Source organism: Petaurus breviceps, unplaced genomic scaffold (genome assembly GCF_028583685.1).
Source record: "Petaurus breviceps papuanus isolate PSGF00001 unplaced genomic scaffold, PetGlider_PUasm1.0 139, whole genome shotgun sequence".
NCBI classification, from domain to species: domain Eukaryota; kingdom Metazoa; phylum Chordata; class Mammalia; order Diprotodontia; family Petauridae; genus Petaurus; species Petaurus breviceps.
Window position 1 is genome coordinate 5,915,387 of NW_027185697.1, and position 23,094 is coordinate 5,938,480.

Below are 23,094 nucleotides of genomic sequence, written 5' to 3' on the forward strand. Positions count from 1 at the left end.
AATATATGAAAGTACAGATAATAGGATAACTCATTTTGTTATCTAAAAGCACTAAATCCCAAATGCCTTTCAATTTATCAATATTGTCCTCCTGATTAAATAAAAGAGGGTGTTGGGCTATGAGCACTGTGGCTGATAAATGGGACAGTCATTTGTCTTTGGTAAATAAAATGTCTTTTAGCAAGACTGTTTACTTTTATTTATGGGACTTTTTCTGTGTGTATCAAAAATTCTGCATTGGGCAATCCCCCAGAATGTGCCAGGATGTACTACAATATTTAAAATCTTCTCTTCTGCATCCTGCCTATTTGACTTCCAATTATTGAGAATGTATTAAAAAAAAAAAAAAACTTTGTCCCCTTTAAGTAAGATAGCATGGATGTATCGCATTACCTAACATGGATTTCAAGGTTTGTTTGTTTGTTTCTAACAACAATCTCATTTAATTGTTGAACAATGACTTCAGGACCCCAATGCAAAATAGGCTGCATCAAAATCATACCTAGCGGTGAACTGTGCTGGATTTGGGGGTGGAGTGTTGAGTTAAGTATGATTGAGTGTGAAATTCGCAATGATGTCTTTAGTTGTGTTAGAAACCACTGAGTTAAACTTCTTGTTTTTCCGCTGGAATGTAATGACAGAATCAGATTTTCTTTATTTCTGTTTATGACCTAGTATCCAAAAGCTGTCCAGTCATGGGCTAATCTGGATTAAGATGACAAAATGTCCTGTTTCTATTTCAGTTCAGGGAATGTTGAATGATCTTGAATGAACAATTGCTCGTGAAGCTATCAATTAGAAGGACTATGGAGATCCCAAGTATCCAGTAAAAATGTTGTATTTTGATGGTCATAGACTGAATATCACTTCTGAATTGTTTTGTTTTGTAAATAGGAAACAAGATTTGGGGGAGGGGGAGTTGGGAGGAAGAGCTTGGCAGGACCTGGGATTAAAAGTCAGATGGCACCATTTCTGTCACGTGATTTTTATTTGTTCCAAAAGAACCCTTCACAGATGTAAAGACTGGCTAATTATGCATATGTTAATTGGGATGGTCTTTTCTGAGTGTAGCCTATTGGGTTATAATTGCTGTTCCATTGGCCAAAAGAATAGCAGTTGAATAGCAAGCAAATGTAGATTGGTTTTGATAACAGCAGATTTTAAAGTGCAAGCGTCCCAGAGGGGAGGGATGGTGTTACTTCTCTTTATGCAGGAGCTCTCATTTTGGCAAGGGCTAAAGATGGGAAAAGTCAATTAATGGTCTTCAGTGATGATGCTCTGAGATTCTCTGGCCCACTCCTCTTTCCCCATTCATCCAACTGCATTGTAACATATATCCAAAAGAGACAAGTTATACTCTTTGGTATTGATGAGACAGACGATAGATTTCTATTCATAGATTGGGGCAAGACATCAATGGAAATAAGAGTACTCAGAGAACAGAGGTAAAATGAGATGCTTGAAATATTTATGAAATGAGGAAAGTGAAAAAAAAGCTAAGTAAGAAGTATTTGGCTTCAAGAAGTTGGGATACAGATGAAAACATATGAAGTTTATGCTTTCAGGTCATCAAAGAAGGGATGGTTCAATGCAGACTCAGACAATGTATTTGGAGAGAATGAAAACACAGAATCAAAGAATTTCTAGGTTGCAAGGGACCTCAATGGCCATTTAGATCATACATCAAGAAACATGTCCCATTTGCTAGGTCCATATAAACAAGAATAGTGACTTTTCTGAGGTTTGGGATAAAAAAATAATCATAGCATATGAATCATGTAAGTCAGACTGGAAAGAATACTTCAAAATAGCCTATAGGGTCCAAGAAACCAAGGAAACTTTAAACGCAAGGAGATATCCATTAGCAGACATATGGCTATCCTAGGCAAAGATTACTTTGAAACAGAAATAACACAGAATATACACTTTGAGTGAGGCATATGAGACAGAAAAAAAATCTATTTTTCTTTTACTGAGAAAGAACCTGGGAAATGGCATAATTCTGAAATATTTTTGTCATGTGACAATATAAGTGAAATGAATCAGACAATTTCCCAGCCAAAAGGACTAAATGCTATTCTGTGGAAGTTAGGGATTAGTGACTGTGCATTGGGAATACAAAGCTGGAATAAGTTGTTCAAAACCCCAAATATTCCTTTCCTTACTGTAGCAGTGTTATTTTGCTTATAAAAAGGCTAAAGTCAAAGGATGAGCAAATCCAGAAGTGAACACAAAATCCCAGCTGAGAAACATCACGGGTTCATTGAAATTCTCTTTATTCTCAATTGAGCCACAAGAAATAGAAAGCAGACATAAATGATAAACAAGACCCACAATCTATTCAGCCAATAACTTTAATCACTTCCTTTTCCAAGTTGATGAAATTATATAAAATGGAGAGCTTTCAGGTTCATTTCCACTGTCTCCCTGAGGCTGAAATTCACAAATGAATATGAGAATATCCCAAAGTCAGAGGGGCAGGAAGGGAAAGTTCGATAATTCATACTTAAATTATTCAGCTATAGAATCTCTCAGAATTGATTGTAGCATACACATCTCTAGTTTAAGCAACGAGAAGGGGAAAGGGGAACTGACCGATTTCACAAATGATAAAAAAGAAAAAAAATAAATGAATAGCATGTTTTTTTTTTCATCAGTAACTCTCTTTATGTGCAAAAAAAATGTAGAGTCACATTTGGATTTGCTCATGTTTACACATAATACTGCTTTAAAAAAAAGGAAAAAAGAAAAAGATGAATCTCTCAACATTTTTCATGGGACCTATAAAATGTCCTATTGCACAAGAAGAAACCTGAAAGTTATTCCTTTGCAGATATAATATAGGAATGTTAATGTTATTTTTATCATCATGTAAAGTATTTTATAATGCATAAAATGTGATATAAAATCACATAAATATATGCTATTTGTCTTGTTAATTCTTCTTATCATTATTTTCTCTGTGTTCCTCTCATTCACACAGGAACCACACAGTTTATTATAAAAGATCTCACTCAGTTTCTCAATCTAAAATAATAAACTGTCCACTCAAGATTGTCCAATGGGAGAGTGGTCAGGTGGCATGGTGAATAGAGCACCAACCCTGGAATCAGGAGGACCTGAGTTCAAATCCAACCTCAGACACTTAATGCCTACTAGCCCTGTGTCCTTGGGCAGGTTACTTAATCCCAATTTCCCTGCCTTTCTCTACTCCAAAAAGCAAAACCGAAAAAGTATGTCCAGTGTCTCTTATTGGTTTATAAGACAAAAACAAAACAAAACAACTCATCTCATTGCCATTTAAAGCCCTGTACAATCTGATCCTCTATGAACTGGCTGTAGAATACCCTTCCTGATTTATTCAACATTACTCATATTAACACATCCTATATTCCAGCAAAAGTAGTTCGCTGTTCCTGGTATGCAACACTGCATTTTCCATCTCTGAATTTGCACAGTATATAATGTGTGTCTGGATTTTTATTGCTTCTCACCTCTGCATCAGAGACACCCTAGTACCCCTCAAGGTTTGATTCAAATGCTACTTCCCATACCACATCTATCCTGTTCTTCTTAGTTACTAATGTCAGCTCCTACACACACACACACACACACACACACACACACAGCATGAATTGAATTTCTATGTTTATCTGCATATCTCAGAATCTATTTACTAGATATAGATATAGACATGTATGTCTACATATAGATATAGACATATGTGCATGTATTTATGTATTTACATATTTATATGTGTATATCAAATTTGGAAAATGAAAGCTATTCAATCCCTGTGTCTTTGCCATCAGTTTTTTTTTTAATTAATTAATGAAAACTGTATAGACACCAGTGGTGAGAAAAGCAAAACAAAACAACCACTACAATAACAAAAACAATTCAAATCCAAGCTAACCTTTACCAATTGTAAACTTAAATGCACACTGACTGTACGAATGACAAATCTATTACCCAATATTTCTAAAATGAGTGTCTTTAACAAAGGGAATGGTATATTATTTCCAAGTCATCACTTTTCTAACTACAATGGTTTGATTTATTCAATTGATAAGTTAGTTCACTTCTTTCTTTTCTTTTCTTTTTTTTAAAGCAATCGGGGTTAAGTAACTTGCTCAAGGTTACACAGCCAGTTATTTCTGGGTGTGGTGCTGAGTATCTGAGCCCAGATTTGATCCCCAGGTCATCCTGACACTGAAGCCGGTACTCTTACTCGCTGAGCCACCTGGCTGCCCCTAAGCAATTGGGGTTATGTAACTTGCTCAAGGTTACACAGCCAGGTGTTTCTGGATGAGCGCTAAGTGTCTGAGCCCAGGATTCAATCCCCAGGTCATCCCGACACTGGAGCCGGTGCTCTTACTGGCTGAGCTACCTGGCCACCCCACTTCACTTCTTTCTTTTCAAAATACACTGACAAGTTTCTGGACTGAACTGACCAATTTTGTATGGGTCCAAGAGATATTGCCACAGCTGAGGACAAGCAGGTAAAGAATGATTGCTTATTTACAATCTGATCATGATGCCTGGTTTAATTCCCTCTAGGCAGTTAAACAGGAGAGGAATGTTGTAACTGGGTAGTGCAAGTGATGCTTTTTCCTAGGGTGCAAAAATTGCAGGGTGCTGATGGCATTTTTTGAATGGTAGTATAGAAACAACCTTGTTTAATATCTAGTTAACAAGTAAAAATAATTCATAACAATATTCCAGATAAGTACCTTACTGGTTCAATCTGCAATTGAATCCTTGTCTCCCTAAATGTATTTGCCCTCTACCCCAAAATTGCTCATTACTGCTCTGTAGTAGCAGTTGAAATTGTGAAAGATAAGTGATATTTATGCAGTAGAAACTACTTTCTACAATTTCTGAATTTCAAAGAGCGTTTGTTTGGTTTACTCCTTACCATCCGTAAAGAAATTTTTCTTCCCTATTCTGTGTCTTCCAAAAAGTTGCTTATGGGCACTGACATGAAGGAACACATAATCCCTTGCTGAGTTGCCATTAGAGAATTGTACATATTCTGGAAACAGATAGCTTTCCCTTCAGAGGGTTTGCCTCATTTTTTATATAAAGGTAGAGAATAATGCAAGATGGCAGGAAGCCTAACTAGGGATAAAAGAGATCCAGGAGTCTGGATCAAATCAGTTATCACTTTAGTTTTAAAAAAATGGGATGTCTGAGAAGACTCTGGGGAGAAGAACTGAGTCCCTTTTGCTTTTCTTTTTAATTGCTGCCTTTATAACATGCAAAGATATGACCTATGGAATGTCTTAGGAGTCTGAAGAAAGTTTGGCAAAGGAAGAAATACAAGGAGCTTTAAAACATAATTGATGTCCCTTAGGGGAATGAGTGGAACAAGCTATTATTTTAGGTAGATCTCCATTGCATACCTCCTCTTCCAAAGGATTAAGCAATTCTGAGAGAAGTATTTTGATGTTCCCCAACTGCTTGCCCTGGGGAATTCTCTTTTTCCTTTTTCTTTATTAACAAAATCTGAATGTGGTACTAGATCTGCAAATGATGATTTCACCTGAGGGGATTTCCTCCCACCCCTTCTGCACAATGAGTGTGACTACTCTCTGGGATGGCATCTCTCCAACATGGAAAATGAGGTTCACTTTGCTTGTCATTAGAAATGAATATTTGGGGTTGTGTGGGGACAGAAGTGGTATAATGCCTTATAAGCATAATATACCATAGATCAGAAAGGGACCTGGGGAAGGACAGAGGAAGCCTCAGTTCTTGTCTCTATTCTACCACTAATATGCTGGGCAGTATCCTGTGAGCCCCTTCCATGATCTTGGCCTCAGTTAGCTAACCTGTAAAATGAGGGAGATGGACTATATGATTCCCTCCACTATCCCATTCTATGAAAAATCTGTGTTCCAGGTTTTAGCAATATTTTCAAACAGGTTGCTATATTCCAGTCAATTGAAAGTTTGCTCTAGGTTTGTGATGCTAGATGCAAAGTTCTATATACTTGAATTTAAAAGCCTTCAAAATAGGTCTCAGATATATTAAGTGAATGCAGAGATCATTTATCCCTACATCCTCATTCTACATTTGAGGAAACTAAGGCATTTAAATGAAGTGACCTTCTCAAAATCATACAAAAAAGAAGGGAAGGGCAGGGAGGAAGAGGCTGTGATAGTAATGGAATATAAAGATCCTCCTGTATTGGCTTCATTTTTCAAATTGATTGTGTTAAAACCCAGAGCTTGTTAATCCCACCTGTGGGATGTACTTGGTGAGTGAAAAGAGAGTGCTGAACTGGGAGGAGCTGGTGAAAGGAAGAAAAGCTATCTTACAAAAGTACATTATCCTCCTTCAAAGCACAGGTCATGGGTCAACTCTTATGACTGATCCAAAAAGCAAATTTTCCTTCTCTCATGTTCAAATTACTTCTTTATCTGATACAACTCTCCCCAGAACTATGTAAGATCCTTGAAGATCAAGACTGCTGTTGTTTTTCATTCTGTCTGTTTCCAAAAGATATAACACAGTACCCTTAACAGAGTAGATACTCAAATGCTTGTTGGATTGGTTTAGAATGGCATGAAATGACTCTAGGCCATTCATTAGGTGCAAATTTTGGAAAACTGGAAATGTTGCTGCAATAACTCATCCTTGGATAGGTCAAAGGAGTTACTGCAACTTTGAAACTTCCGCTCATAGAGATGAAACTAAAATATAACATTGCAGAACCAGAATGACCTGCTTAAGATTATCCACTCATGGGATAATAGGTTTTAAAACTGCAATGGTCTGTAAAGATAATCTTTTCAGCACTCTCCTTTTACAAATATATGAGACCCAGGAAGTTTAATGGTCTCCCCTAAGGTCACACAGGCTGTCAGTGATAGGACTCAGATTCAAACTAAAGTCTTCTAATTTTCTGTTTACTACTCTTGCCAGAACACAGATCAGTCTCTCTAGTTGTAAACATAGATTTACAACTATAGATTAGTTAAGTAGGTCAAGACTGGAATCTATCTTCAAGTCCTTTGTCCAACAGAAAAGCCTACCTCAAAAACATGTAATGGAAAGGAAAGAAAATTCTTCAGGAGGTGCTTTAAAATGGGTCGAATGTGGATAAATATGGACCACTCTGCTTCTGAAAAAATGGAGACTTCTGAAGTCCTGCTTCATGACATTTGTGAAATATTTGGCTACTGAGATTATGGGTGACCAAATTTTAGTGATACTTTGCTGGTAATGTAAAGAGGGAGAATTCTTGAATGCCACATTTTTTTTTAATCGACACAACTTAAAAGATACAATCAATTTGTAATTATCATCAAATAACATTCATCTTTAGGCTCCTTTCTAATCTGTAATGAATTAACACTCCCTGGGTTCTTTTCCTGTCAACACATTCAAGCACCCTTCACCAAACCTTGGCCAATCCAACAAGAAAACCATTTTAAATGCCTCCTCCTCTGAAAAGTGATAAACTAGGCAAGTTTCTTAGGAAGTCCTGGGAAGGTCTTAAATATGCAACACTCATGTTCAAATATTTGCTGCCAAAATGCATACCCAAACCAAATGGATTTTTTTTGATTCATTGTTTGGACTTTTTTCTTCTCCTACCTTAATACAGATGATCTAAAATTTATTATATAGAAAATCAAAGGTTATTTGGAGTTGTTCATTTCAGTCCCAATAATCTTACTGTTTAATTTTATTTCTCAGTGAAATTGATCAAACCCATCAGAATTTAGTTTGATGAGAGAAATAAATAACTAGAAATTGTGAGAAACTTCCCCTTCTTCCAAATGGAAAATAATTTCAATGCTGGACAATTTAGTACAAATTTAATCACTTTGAAAAGTTTTTTTTTTAATTAATCAAGAAACTTTTATTAAACATATACCATGTTCCATGCACTGTGATGATTCTAAAACAATTATAATCTAAAGCTGGCACTGAAATCCAACTCTCATATCTCCCTTGAGCTCCCAATATACATTTCTAATTGTCTGTCGAGCATTTCCACCTGATTGTTCCACAGACAATTCTCAGCCAAATCAACGGTTATTTACTGTGTCTGCTGTGTACAAGACTATGTGAGGTACTGGAAATATGCCATACAAAACTCAAATTCTTGAAACTAAATAGATATGCACATAAATATACATGCAAAATATATGTGCACATATATGTGTACATATAAACCTGTAGATATGTGGGTATACATATGCCTGTATTCCCAAAATACAATTCATTTTCCCCTCCAAAACCTCTCCCTCTCCTAAAATTCTCTATTTCTATTGAGCTTCTATCCTTCTAGTCATTCATTTTCATCACTTCACCATCATTATTGACATTTCTTTCTTTCTCACACCCAATATTCAAATACATGGAGAGATTTTTTTCCCCTATAACCCCATTCTCATTCATCACCTTGTATTTATTTACATAGCATCAGTCATAGATAAAATACTCATCACTTCTCTCTTTCACTATTACAATAGTCCATTCATTCATTCATTCATTCTGACAAAGGAGAAGGCATTCCAAACAAGGTGAACTTCCTATGCAAACTTTAGGAGGTAGGAGATAGAATTTCATGTGTGATGAACAGTTAAAGGTATAATTTAAGTGGAACAATTCCTGGAAATAGGGTCATTTACTGATTTCGTGAACCTGGCCAAACCAAATGCTCCTGGGCTGGACTTGGAGGAGGATAACCCACAATTGTATAAGCCAGTTTGTGTGTGTGTGTGTGTGTGTGCGTGTGCGCACATGTGCACATGTGTTTGGTGTTGTTGGGTATATCTTACTACATAATTCCAAAGTCAAACATTGATTATTTGAGGATTATCCATGACTAGATTTAATGTTCCCTAACATAAAAGGCACAAGAACAGGGTCCTAATATTGGCTTTGACATTAACTTATGGTGTGACTTCAAGCAGGTAAATTCCACTCCGTGGGCCTGAGTTTGCTCACATATAAAATGAGGAATTTGAACCTTTTAGATACATTACAAGTCTAGGTCTATGATCCTATGGGTTATAAAGGGATTGCCTTGATAAAGGACAGACTTTTAAAGCAGAGAAGCAGGAAGATGATCCATTAGGACACAAAATAAAATGTCTCCTTACTTTTTTTTAATGGATTCTATTCTTATAAAGACAGAAGTAGCTTAAGATGTCATCTTATTTCAGAATACCAGAATCTCAGTGTTGAAAGGGACCTTAGTAATTTTCTCCAAACATCACTTTCTTGATGAGGTCTCCCCTCTACACTTTCCTTTACAGAAAGAACTGTCCAGCTCCTTCTAGAATACCTCCAGTGACAGGGAAGTCACTAGGTACTGCCAAGGCAGCCCGTTCTACTTCTGAATGGATTGAAAGTAAACAGTTCTTTACAGGAAGCCTAAATCTGTCACCTGGAAGCTTCCACCCACTACTCCGAGTTCTGCTCCCTAGAAGTAGCGGGAAGAAGTTGGATCCTTCTTTCTCATGAAGCTCTTGAGATAATTAAAAACAACTATCATAACCCTCTAAGTTCAGGCTAAATGCTAATATTTCGGTTAACCAATCCTTAATGATATGTTCCAAGGCCTCCAATTCTGACTGCTCTCCTCTTGATGTTCTCCACTATGTCAATCTTTCCTAAACTGTGGTACCCAGGAAAAAATAAAAAAAAAAAAAAAAAAAAAAGCAAATATGCTCTGACCATGGGAAAGAATAGAATACTAAATCTTTTTTTTAAATTATATCCTTAATAATGTGTCAAAGGAGCTCATTAGCTTTTGGTGTTCCCTTTGTCACACTGCTGTGTTCTACTGTCCCCATCATCTTTATTTGGTATAAAGGCAACTAAGGTGAAGAGAGGTCCATGAACCCTGTGATCACAGCAAAATCAAGAAACATGGCTAACACCACTGTCTGAGAAAAGTGCTGTCATAGAAACAGGAATAAGACAAATTGAAAGATACTGATGCAGAAGACACAGAAAAGCAGAGAATAATATGAGAGAGAGAGACACAGAGACAAAGAGACAGAGACAGAGACAGAAAGACAGAGACAAAGAGGCAGAGAGAAACAGACAAAAAGACAGACAGAGATAGACAAAGACAGAAGTAAAGACAGAAAGAAACAGAGACAGAGATAGACTGAAAGACAGAGAATGAAGGAACATAAAGATGAATTGACCGCAGTTAAATGATGGGGAATGTGATTTGAGGTATACTGATATTTTAGAAAAACAACTGAATTACTGAATTAACCTTAAGGATGAGGTGATTTTGATCTTTGCTTTGCTCCTAACTAGATCTGATGTTTGAAAAGGGAGTTAGTTAGGACACATATTATTTTCACTTTTACAAATAAGGAAACTGAGGTTCAGAAAGGGAATTATCTATGAAAAGTAGTAGCAGCAGTTAAAGGAACAGGGGTGGGACTATAACCCAGACATTCTGACTCAGAGGCCAGAACTATCTTTGTGCTATGTCACACTAGCTTTCTTAAAGGCATAGGACTTTGCAGTGGAAGATTTTCAAGTTGAATTAATTTGACCAATTCTAGAAATGGAGAACCTTTGGGTCTAGCAAGGAACAACCAATTTATTTGGCTTCCTTGCTAGGACAGCAGAGAGTTGACTTTAAAGATAGTGTCTCCAGGTCAATTCAGTCATTCTACAGAGGCCCTCAAAAATCACTTCTGAGCTTAATTCTATGATTCTTCTTCATCAAGATCTTCCTTTAGAGTACAATGAAATGAGTTTACTCACATTCAAAAATAAAGCCACTTGACTTTTAGTGTGAAAGGTGGAGTTCCTTTCCTGTCATTAACATCTCTCTGAGAATGTCATAAGCCACCAGAGTGGAGAAAAAAAGAAAAATATTTGCCAACCTGATCTCTAACCATAGCTATAAGGAAGCAATTGTGTTTCTGTACACATTTACAGCAGGGCAAAGGGGATATAAGGCCAGCTTGGGAGTCAAAAGTACAAAAGTTCAAGATGTTTCTCTGACACATACTGGCTGTGTGACCTTAGGCAAAATGCCCCAAGCAAGTGTCAAAGACCATCAATTGCAGAGCAGATGCAGATTTACATTGGTGAAAATTTTCCTTGGAATTCCCCACACCAATAAATTCTAAAATTCACATGGTAAAGAAAGGAGATATATAATCATACACACCTACATTCATGTATATGTGTCCATACAACCAAGTATTCTTTAAGTTACACATATGTGTTCATGTGTGTATTCATCATATATAACTTAGAGTCTTAGTTACCTGGGACACTGAGATTTTCAATGAGCTGGTTAGAGCCATAGAACTAGTACATGTCAGAGTCAGGTTTGGAACTCATATCTTCATGACTCCTAGGCCAGACTTTAAGTCTATACATCATGAAACTTTTCTCATTTAGACAGTGTACCAAGAATCAACACAGTTTTAAGTTATTAAAACTTAAAATTTCACTAACACTTTGGAGACACCCTGTCTGTAGGGATATATGTAATATACATGTGTTAGTGTATAAATGGGACCCAAGGTCTTTCAGCTATTACATTTTGAGATGTGATTTAGGAGTTAATCAGTAGTATAGAGACTTTCTAGTGTGGAAACTGTGTCTTTCACTAGGACAGATTAGTCATACACACACACACATACATACATACACACAGACTCACAGTCACTAAAAGCTTATCCTTTCCCAGGAATTTCTTTTGTGGCTAATGATAAACTTCAGATATTTTCTGCAAATTCTTTTTTCAAAACACGATCCTCATCTCTTTCCCCAAATGGAAAGAAAGGGAGAGAGAGAGGAAGACAGAGACAGAGAGAGAAAGAGGGAACATGCAGAGAGAAGAGGTGGGAAGTTTTCAATGTCCTCACACACACTTGTTTTTAATGCATGTGCATTTCAAACATATAAATATCCATAATACACAAAATAATAGGAATTATTACAAAAACAAAGAAGAAAATCCCTATTTTCAATATACCTAAAGTTACATAGAAGACCAAAATACAAATTTAGAGTTGGAAGTTAAGGCTCATGAATTTAGGTTTGAAAGTTAATACCATGTTTCTTCAATAAGCCAGGCATCATCTGGAAACAGTGTGTCCCAAATCTCCTGTGCTTGGAACATAGCATTAGGTTGTACTAAGCAATTGCCAGAGGAAGTTTCAAACCATTTTATTCTCAGCCCTGCAACATGGCTCTGAATCCTCATTTAATGGATACATAGGAAACGGTATAAAGATTGTAGCCAACATTTGCAGCTGCAAACATGAACTACAGTTCCATCTCCTTAAAAATCTGGCAGCATACTCATCAACCCAGGATAAAGTAATGGAGGGAACCCCAAATATACTTTGAGTCCAAAGTACAGGAGCACTTTCTTAGGAAAAAAAATGGTTGATTTTATTTTCTCTCATTTGTGAACCTTTTATTATTTCTTTTTGCCTTTTAGAAGGTGGTCAGGTATAGTGGCCAGAGAGCTTTGTGGTGGACTGATTGGCTTAGCCAATGAAGAATAAGATGGGAGCAGAAGTTGGATGAGACAAGCAATTTATAGATGCCAGCAAGGCCCTGAAGAACAATCATCCCTTGTAAAAAAAAAAAAAAGCAATGAAGCCAAAGAGCAGGCCCTTCGCTGTGGCCACATCACACGTTACATACCATGAAGGAGTCCTGGATCAATGTTATGATGGATCTCTGAACAATTCCTCTAGGAGAAATCATTATCAGTTTCTATAACTTTACACAACACACCTCAAAGAAGGGAACCCATTAGCACAGGCTTCTTGAGTCCTTGAAAATATCTTCAAAACTAACAATGCAAAGGATGAAAGTCACTGATGGTTTGGGACTACATCTAAATGAGGAACAGACAATGGAGATGAGGCTTTGGAAGCAGTGACTGCTAACAATGACGTGCCAGAGAAAATGGTGGTAAGCATTTCTGCCCAGAAAGCTTTGTGGAGGATGAGGCTGTGGAGTCTGAGATTTGCAAAGATGCCTCGTGCATCCATGTTTAAAAAAAAAAAAAGAAACAAATTAAAAAAAGAAGAAATTGGAGAGAGATTTAAAGCACATACGACACAGTGAACCAAAAGCACTCAGTTCCACAACTGTTTTGTACAGATGGATGAAAAAAGCTGTATGGCATGGAGAATGGTACCATCAAGGCAGAAGAGAAGAAAAGAAGCATGGCGACGGAAATGCAACAGCATTGCTTACAAGCAAGAGTTTAGAGGGTAAAGACCACTCAGTGGGGGAGGAGGGCACAATGCAAGACAGATTAGGGCTTGGCAGTGGAAGATTTCAAGTTGGATTTCTTTGACCAGGTAAAGAAGTGGAGAGAATCTTTGGGAGTAGCATAGAACAGCCAATTTCTTAGGCTCCCTTGCTAGGATAGCACAGAGTTGGCTTTCAAGATGGTGTCTCCAGGCCAGCCCAGTCATTTTGTGTCACAATTACCTTCTTTGAAAGTAAAATCATTCATCAACTGAAGCATCTGGATTCAAATGGGATTTTGTTTTTCTCCCTCACAGTTGAAAAACTTGTCTGAGGACTGAATTATTTCCACATGATGAAATTCCTGAAAAAGGGCTTTACAAAGAATCTTGGGTTCATGGAAAACCCAATCCTCACAAGCCATCCACCATCTTGAAAATGTTGTATCATGAGTAATGCCACACATTTAAAATGAAGTCATTGCAGTTGGCTGGGAAAGGGGTGGGAAGAGATAAAGGTTGCTGGAGCCACATTACGGAATTTGCATACAAATCATAATGACCAGCAAGTCATGGGCTGGGAAGTTTTCTTTACTTCCCAGAGTTTGGGATGAGGAATGAGGGAGGGGGAGGAAGACATGGGCAAGAAACCCAACACCTCCATATGGAAATCCTACCAAGAAATACTGCATGTACTAAATATTCCTTGAATTTTCCATGTTGATTCATGGGATGGAAATGGACCAAATGATTATATTTCCATGGCAAAAAGAAAAAAAAAAACTGAGCAAAGGAAATGTAATTGTTAGTGTTTGACAGCTATGTTAGTTTCTTTTTGGCAACAGCACGTCTTCTAGGTCTTAGGTCATTGATAAACCTAGTATGCATTGGAACCTGAGTGAAGGAATTCCTGTCATTTTCATCATCTTCAGGACATGAACACAGGCTCCCATGTAGAGGTTCTGGCTCTTGTACAGATGATGCAATTTCTAATACTAACAAAGGGAAGTAGACTTACAATGAGTAAATATACAAAAGCCCCAAATAATTACAATAGTCACAGCTTGGCAATGAGTTTCCAGACTATGAAATTAGTTTTCTTGTGAAGAATGGAGATTTTACAAGGCTAGTACAAACACAGGGTAATTGGAAAATCAAATCGTTCTTCACCAGTTATTGTAAGGTCTGGAATAATGGCGATAACATTTTAAAAAACCTCCCTAAGTATGAATCACTACTGTTTGAGTTGTCGTCTACTTCTATTTTAATGATTTATTATTATTATTTTTTAAACAGTACTGTTGCCAAGAATGGTTCCCTTACAAGTGCTACCACAGTGGGACCTTTAAACTATGACATCCAAATACCAGCTTACCCCAGATACAATAAGCTCTCCACCCAAGTTCTGTACTTCTGCCTTGACCTTGCTGCAGATATTAAGCTGGTGACAATACAAGGCAATTCGTTGAAGGTAGGCTAATAAATCCTGTTTGCACGCAGAATCAGGACACTGAAAAGTAAAAAAAAAAGTGGCATTCTCAATTACATAGCACCTTTTATAACACTCGTCACATCAAATCTCACAGAAGGACGTGATTTAGTGTCTATACCATCTTAGCAAAGCACTACCCATCCATCCCCTTGGGATGGAAGTTAATGGTTGAGAATTATTCTTTCTGCTTCCACAGAATCTCATGAATTAAAATATGAAGATATCCCAGAAAGACCCTATTGATATCATCTGTAAATAATTAATTACATTCTTTGTTAGTTGCCTTCTGCAAAGTAAAGACAGCTAAGTAGTCTCAGAGGCTATTTTGCAGAGAACTCCATTCAGCTTTCGTGAAGCATGGGAATCTATTGACGCATAACACTCAGCCATTCTCCCCTGGAAGGAAATCATTTATGGTAATCTGCATGCTGCATTAGAGGATATGATTTCAAGTTGCTGCTTTAATAAGAAGACGATGAAGCAATTTATTTCCTTTGCTTGTCTAAGCAGAGTACCATTCTTATTATACCATGCCTGTCTCCATTTTGGACTCATTGTGAATCTCAAAATTACAGTGACCTATTCAAGGCCCTTAAAAGTAAGAGGCTTTGAGATAGTTTATAACCCATGTAAGTGGAAATGCTCCTAGAACAATTCATTCAGAGTCAATTGAAATGAACTGTGCATAGGAAGACACTATTATTCACCTTCCCCATTACATGACCAGCTAAGAAAAGGAAGTCACCATTCTGAATGGTAAAAGGAACATTCTGGATTCCATTAATTATTTCCATGGATCAGGAAAGTATGCCCCTGTATAGTGACATGACTCATGATTCCCTAAGAACCCTCATGTGAATGGTAGCATATGAGAGTTGCTATGTGATTGGACTTTATAGTGTGGGGCTTTGGAGATCTGGAAGCTTGAAATTAAAGTGTTTGGGAACACTGGAAGTTCTAGATTAAATTTGGTATTTCATTCACACAATCATCAGGCATCTTGAGTTAGCAAGATAGAAAAAAAGTGTACAAGGCTAATCATGGTAGCCTTTGGCTTAGGGTTATGTGTACAAGAGTGTGTGAAACAGAGAAATCTAAGTACTAAGAAAGTGTTTAGCCAAAGTTTAAACTTCAGAAGTTTGTTAAATTTTATCTATATAATTCAAATATATGATTTGGAAACAGCAGTATTTTCTCTTTTGAAAAAAAAAGCAAGGAAGTAAGATTTAAGGAGGTCACTGAGTTTAACCTACTCTCTGCATGGCTGTTACCAACATGCCTTCTTCTATGTTATTGCATCTATCAAGGAAGAATCCCAGGGAGACTATTTCTCCTTCCTGCAACTATTTAATACTGTAATATTTATCCGACTCCTGAGACCCATGTACTGAAAAGAATTAACTTTAAAATGATATCTCTCCAGAGAGCTGACAAAGCTTTCAATACAAATACCTTGGAGCAAATTAAACTGGAAGGCCTATCTCCTTGGAACAGTAATTAAAAATGCAACAGTCCATAAAAAGTTTATATTGCATGCATATCTTGAAACTTGGAGAAAACATTTTCCAACTAAAGAAAGGCATCTGCTGATGGCTTCCTCAGCTTTGTTCATTGTCAGCTGTTCAGCTGAACCTCATCCAGAGGAATTTAAAATGTAAAAAGCATGTCTTTCCAAGCGGAACACCTCTACAACCACTCAAATCCCCACAATGGTATAAGAAGGTCTGATCCAAGAACAGAAATGGCAATTCACTTTCCTATTGGTTATTCCCACAATGAGGGGGAAAAAAAACCAGAGAGGTAGTCTTATTTAGACAGTATGGTATCTTTTCAAAGAGACTGGATTCGTTTTACACCTTTCCCCTTTCCAAAGCTCATCTTCCTCATGAGAGAGTTCAACTCATTATTCTTAACTTTTGACTTCTTGGTTCCCTTGTCGTATTGCGGATCACACCTTTCCAAATGCCAATGATAGAATTCTCTTACTATCTATTACCATTGTTCTTCTTCCATGATACTGAACAAACCTTGAGGAAATTACACATCAGTGATGATTGGGTTCACTACGATGCTATTACTCTTCTTGTTCCAAACCTTCACTTTTATCTTCAAATTTATGACACTATCCCTTCCTTCCACTCTTTCAACTGGGGTCTTCATTTCATATTTTGCTGAAAAGAATGAGGCCATTTCCTGTGAGCTGTTCACCTCTCTCTTTCTCCTCTTCACAGATCCTCATATTTATGCACTTTCTCCTTCATTTCTCCATATTCTGATGAAGCGACAGCTCTTCTCCATGCCAAGGTCAACCCCTCTACACAAAACGTAGGTCCCATTTCCTCCCATCTTCTCGAGCATATTGCCTCCCACTCTCAACCCTACTCTCTATCACACCTATTTCCGTTATCCAGTGAGAACCTTCTAAAGGTTTGATAACAAATTTCTATTTTGTAATTTCCTCCAATTCTGTTTAGTAGCATGGAAGAGGAACTATCCTTAAACATCAACCCTTGAGAAAGGAGACTTTTTTGCCCTCAACCCCTCCCATAACAGTCTCCCCATTATATTGAGCCAAAATTTGTTTTTTTCCAGTTTCTCTTTAGAATTTGCAGTACAATTTGTCTTTAGTGTGACATCATTCATTTCCCTGTATTTTTAAGGGTGTTCAATGCTGCCTCCCGCTTTATAGTCTAAGCCTCTTTGAGGCATGGATAATAATTAAGATTCCCCTCAAATATGAATTCTCCAAGACCAATGTATATGTACACAGTTTATGTGCTTGATATACCCTAAAATGTTTCCTGGCAATACTGTTACCTAGAAATGCTTCCTAGAAATCCTGGTAGATTTCTGTGAAAGGATTTTACATAAACCTTTGTGTTACATGGTCATAGATTTAAATTCAAATTGAAAGGTATCTGACAACCCTCCTGATTTTAAAGATGAAGGAACTCAAGCCTAAGATATGAAGTGCCTTACCCAAATGTATGCCCTATACCATGAGAATCAATTTTTTGCTGTTGTGTTGTTTCAGTGGCATCTCACTTCTCATGGCCCAGTTTGGTGCTTTCTTGGCAAATGTACTGGAATGGTTTGCCGTTTCCTTCTCCGGCAAATTTTACACATGAGAAAAATGGTTAAGTGACTTGCCTAGGGTCACACAGTTCTTATGTCTGAGGCTGGATTTGAACTCATTAACAGGAGGTTTTTTTTTTCCTGATAATTCTCTATACTTCTGCCACTTACCTGCCCCATGACAAACTATACAAGGTTCAAATTCTACTGACTTATCTAGATGTGAGTTATCTAGGAACTTTAGCAATGCACCATAGTTGAGAATTTAGAAGTAATCAAAAAGGCAGGAAAAAAAATCTTCTGGGTGGTTTAAATAGATAAAAGCACAGATTTAGCTCTAGAAGAGAGGCCTTAGAACTCCTCTAGCCTAAACCCCACATGTTAAAGATCATGATGGTTTGATAATCGTTAATTCAGAGTACTTTAACATTTACAAAGTGCTTTGCATGAATTATCTTATTTGATCTTCACAACCCTATGGGGTGGGTGATACATTTATCTCCATTTATAGCTAAGGAGGAGACTGAAAGTGAGAGGGGCCAAGTCACTTGCCCAGGATCATAGTAGCTATAAATATGTGATGTGAGATTTGAACTCAGAACTCTCTGACTCCAAGTCCAGTGCTCATTCCACTCTGTCACCTTGCTGTCTAAAGATGAAACTATGACTACAGAGAAATGAAGGAACTTGTCCAAGGTTAGCAACAAGTGATATGGGTGAAATTTGAACTCATGTCTCCTGATTAAAAAAAATAGTGTTCTTTCCATTTTAACACATATGGTACCTACAGGAAAATCCTTTAGCATGAGCCTAATATTTACTTTTTAGCTATATAAGCAAGGTCATGGAGCAAGAACTGATATGTTTGTATGTGGTTTAAGAGGACATCTCATGGGCATTGTCTTGTGTGTGTGTGAGAATGGGGATGAGGAAGTATTGAATCCCCTAAGCAGATAATTTTATTTATTAGTCCCCAAATTATGTTTGCTTTAAGATGCAAGTCAATCAAAATGTGAATATGCTATGGTACTGGGATTGCCGAAGATTAACCATAATTAATTTCCCATTGTCCATCAAGGCCAAATGAGCAAGAAATTGCTGAATTGGTCCTAATTGGAAGAGGAAAAGTCGCAACTTTAAATAAACCTGCATACATTTGGCTGTGGTTCATTGCTAAAATGGTAGCCATTTAAGTATTACAGAACTGATGGGAGACTATGACCAGAGACCATGACAACACCAGCAACTTTCCAGCAGAATTCTTGGGGAAATTCATGTTCAGAGGATTCCAAATTCCCCAGTTGGGGACAGGAACAATGAATGTAGAAAACCATATTTCCCTTACAGTAGCAGACCATTTCAACTTATCCAAATTTTCGAAGAAAGGCAGTTCAGAATAATGAATTGACAGACAATCTTGAAGGCAGGAAAATTTGATTTAACATGACTCTGACCATACTGGTTGTATGATTCCAGGCAATTGATCTCCTCAGAGAAGGCATCAATCTACTGTAGAAGAATTAGATTCCTCATGGAAATTTCCTGATACCAATGCAATTACTGGTTCTGTTCTATTACAAATGTGAAGCAGAATGGAGTAATTGAAAGTAGACAAGCATTAGAATCAGAAAGACCTGACTTCAAATCCTGCTTTCGTTGCAAATAGGCTGGGTGACCCTGGGCAACTTACTTTACCATTCAGTTTTGACACAAGTCTCTTAAGAATTGCCAAAAAATGTTGTCTTCATGTCGCAGGAAGTAGCTCTTAAAGAGCTGTATTTATATAATCTAGATGAGTGACTGATTGTATTTGTGCAGTCAATTCACCAAGTGGATGCAATCATCAAAGAAATATTCAGAAGGTGAGAGTTTTTCCCTTATGTTTTTTTAACAGGAAGAAGTTTTTTTTTTAATCAAGGAAACTTGAAGAAACTTGGTTGTCTATGACTAGAAAGTCCCTGGTTATCAGGACATAAAGAAGGTTTTTAATGAGGTTACTTCTGAACTTTATGAACACAAGCTATGAGGTCTCTCATCTGAACTATATCTTTCCTACTATTACAGGGCCCAGGGTGAGAAAAAATGTAAAGTGTTTGCCAAGTCCCACATTTCATTCTTTAAAACATTTATTGGCACATAAAATCCCAAACAGAGTCTAGCTGCTCATTAGAAAGTTCACTCAGAGGAGTGTCTAGTTATCCCCAATTAGATTACCTGGTCAGCCACAGCTCGGGCTAATTTGTCCATTCTTGAACCAGCTTCAGCAATTTTCTTGGCAGCATTAATGACATCAGAAGTGTTTTTCAATGGGCCTTTTCCTCTGAAAGAATACAGCATATGAAAATTAACATCTACATGTAAGAATATTAAAAATCAATCTTTTAAAATTAAGATCAAAAGATAAAGATAAAAAATTAAAACACACACACACAAACACATACCTCCTGTCTCATCACTACTTAAAATCTGGTACTATGTTTACTTTGTATTTGCAGAGTTAGCCAGTGTCTTCCTTTCTTAACAACAAAACTAACAATAGTTATAATAATAGGGAGTTATATAGTGCTCTCAGATTTGCAAAGGGTTTTAATTTTACTAATTTCATTGAACTTCCTAACAGCCCTGAGTGGGGTAGTTCCAGATGAGAAAGCATAGTCTTAGAAAGTCCCATAGGAAGTATGTGTTAGAATAGAATGTGAACACAATTGCCCTACCTCTTTATCATAAGTGGATATATTTGGAATTGGAAGAAACCTCAGTGGCCATCTGATCTGGGTTCTCCTTTTCCAATTAAGTGATTTGACTAGAGTCGCACAACTATTAATGTCACTAGCAGTCACCAACTAGTAAGAGCCCAACAAAGAATTCTGACTTATCGTCCTAACTCCAAAAGTAGTATGCTATCCACTATGATACCTCGCTGACATTTTGCTTAGAGAAATTGGATACAGAATTTGTGCTTCCCAGGTAATGTCATCTAAGCACCCGCTGAGAGGGTTCGGCTGTTTGAAAATAACATCTAGCACATTTTGTTTTCTTTTGGCAGCCTCACAATCCAAAGAAACTCTGACCCATGAGCCCCAAATTACAAAACATCATCTCTTTGCCTTTCCTCCAGAGGGAACTAAGGGACTTGAGGCATAATCTGAGAAAATTCATTCAAATCCCACCTCTTGTCCTTTTTCTGCTGCTCTTCATCTCTTTATATCTATCAAACATTATGTATTTAGAAGACAACACTATGGGATACAAACCTAAATCCCACTAGCCGTGGCTCAAACATGATGTGAAGAAAATCATGACCTGAGCAACGCAGACAGGGCTCATGGTGTGTGGTAAATGATCATTCCAATCGATATCCATTAAGACAGCTTTTAATAGGAGCACATAAAGTACTCTTTTATGAAACAGGCATCAAAGTAAAGGGTTTGGATTTTAATTCCAGATGAACATTCTTATTCTTACCTAAATTAACTAGTTCCAAATGTAACGTTATGATAATTTAGCATCTCTGTTGTCCATTCTAACACTCGCACCAGGAAATGTGAAAGTTACAGTTTCCTGGGGCAACAGCCCTCCCATGGTGTGAGTTAACTTTTCGGTTGCTGCTTAGATTTCAAAATTGAGGTAGAGGTCTCACATGTGACTTTTCATGCAATATGGATGAGTTACAGATATCTAGACAATCTGACTCCCCCCCCCCCCCCCTGAAGCTGGGGTATTTATTTAAGTAAAAGAGCTTCTTGGTTATTTTTCCAAGGTTTTTATCTATTATGACTTTGTGCTGTTGTTTTTAAAGGGAAGGCAAAAAAAGTCACTTTTTAGTAATGTTGTTACAAATTTATATCTAGCTAGTGCTGCCGGGTTTAACTCAGTTTCCTGTTGAAATGTTCATTTAGATAGATTATTTCTCACTATATCCACTGTTTTATAGTGTAGCTTTGTGACCAAAAAGTGGCCACCATAACTGTCCTTCCCCACCATATTTACTCATCATCACCACACATTTGTTCTTATTTATTTTAAGGATCTTACAAGACAACCCCCCCTTCTTTTTCAGTTTGGTTTTTATTTTCAGAAAGAGCCAAAACCCTGATAATTACTTCTATCCCACTCTTCAGTGTCAACAGAAAACATTCTGTTGAAGAAATTGAATTCTTCCATTGCCTAATATGAGCAAAAAAATATTTTCCTGAGGCTCCCCACACACAAAAAGAAATCTTATAGGACTCTATGATCCAGTAACACTGGCCTCTCCTCTCTTCCTCTCTTCCCCACTCCCCTCTTCTCTCCTCTCTTCTTCTTCCTTCCTATTCCTTCCTCCTCTCTGGCCCCCCTTCTTCTCTTTCATCTCCCATCTTCTTCTCACAAACATTCCTGAACATATAGTACATAATATATTATATTATCACATTTATATCTGTCTATTATCTATATTTTGAATGTATATAGTTATTTGCATGTGTTCTCTCCCATTAGAATGTAAGTTCCTTGAAGGCAGAGATTTTTTTGTCTTTCTTTGTATTGCTAGTGCTTAGTACAGTGGCTGGAACATAGTACTTAAAAAATTCTTTGATGGATTAAACTAACAAGTGCTTTCCTTAGTTTAGCCAGGAAGATGCAAAATCAAGTTCAATCGTCAGTATACACTGGCTACTACTCTGGCAAATTGACAGGTGGAAGGAATGTGATAGAATGGTCTCTGCCTCTTTCCCCAGTAGGACCAGGGCAGGTAGTGGATGGGGGAACAGGATGGAAAGACTATGTGATATCAGACAATTCACTAAACTTCCTCCTCACCATTCCCCCCTTACAGTGTTCTCTTTTAAAGTTCATCTTCAACACCACCTTCTATATGAAAACTTTTCTGATTTTCTCACCCCAACATAGTGGTCCCTCCTTCCAAACTACCTTGTGTGTGTATTTATTAACTTTATATTTATATTGTACATATGTATGGTATTCTGAAGGAAAATATACTATCTTCTTCTAAAGAAGGATAAATCTATACCTGGACTTGGGTGAGACATAGGTCACCCTAAGCTTGGGGCCAGTGACCTTGGTATTATCGCACAAATGCATTGAATGTAAGATTCTTCATTCCTTATTCTCAACTGTATATACTTTTGTCACCATCCCAAGGTGCATACAGTGTATAAGATGTTTTTCAATTTAATTAGATTGAGTTCCTCCTTTCCCCTCCTGTTCCCTCTCCTCTGTTCTCCTTTACTCTTTTTAACATTTCTATGTTATCATGTCTGAACTCCTGTATCCATGAATATAGTTGCTTTTACGTGTGTGTGTGTG

At 37.2% G+C, this 23,094-nt stretch overlaps 1 protein-coding gene across 3 annotated transcripts in view; it reads right to left on the reverse strand.

Moving 5' to 3' along the window:
• CTNNA2 (catenin alpha 2) overlaps positions 1-23,094 on the reverse strand; it is a 1,588,763-nt gene that overhangs the window by 35,306 nt on the left and 1,530,363 nt on the right. For all 3 annotated transcript variants that reach the window (XM_069065925.1, XM_069065916.1, XM_069065933.1), the window contains exons 16-17: positions 20,002-20,107; positions 14,596-14,730 (exon numbers count right to left, since the gene is read on the reverse strand). In XM_069065925.1, the coding sequence (XP_068922026.1) occupies positions 14,596-14,730; positions 20,002-20,107 (241 nt within the window). The remainder of the gene's footprint in view (positions 1-14,595; positions 14,731-20,001; positions 20,108-23,094) is intronic.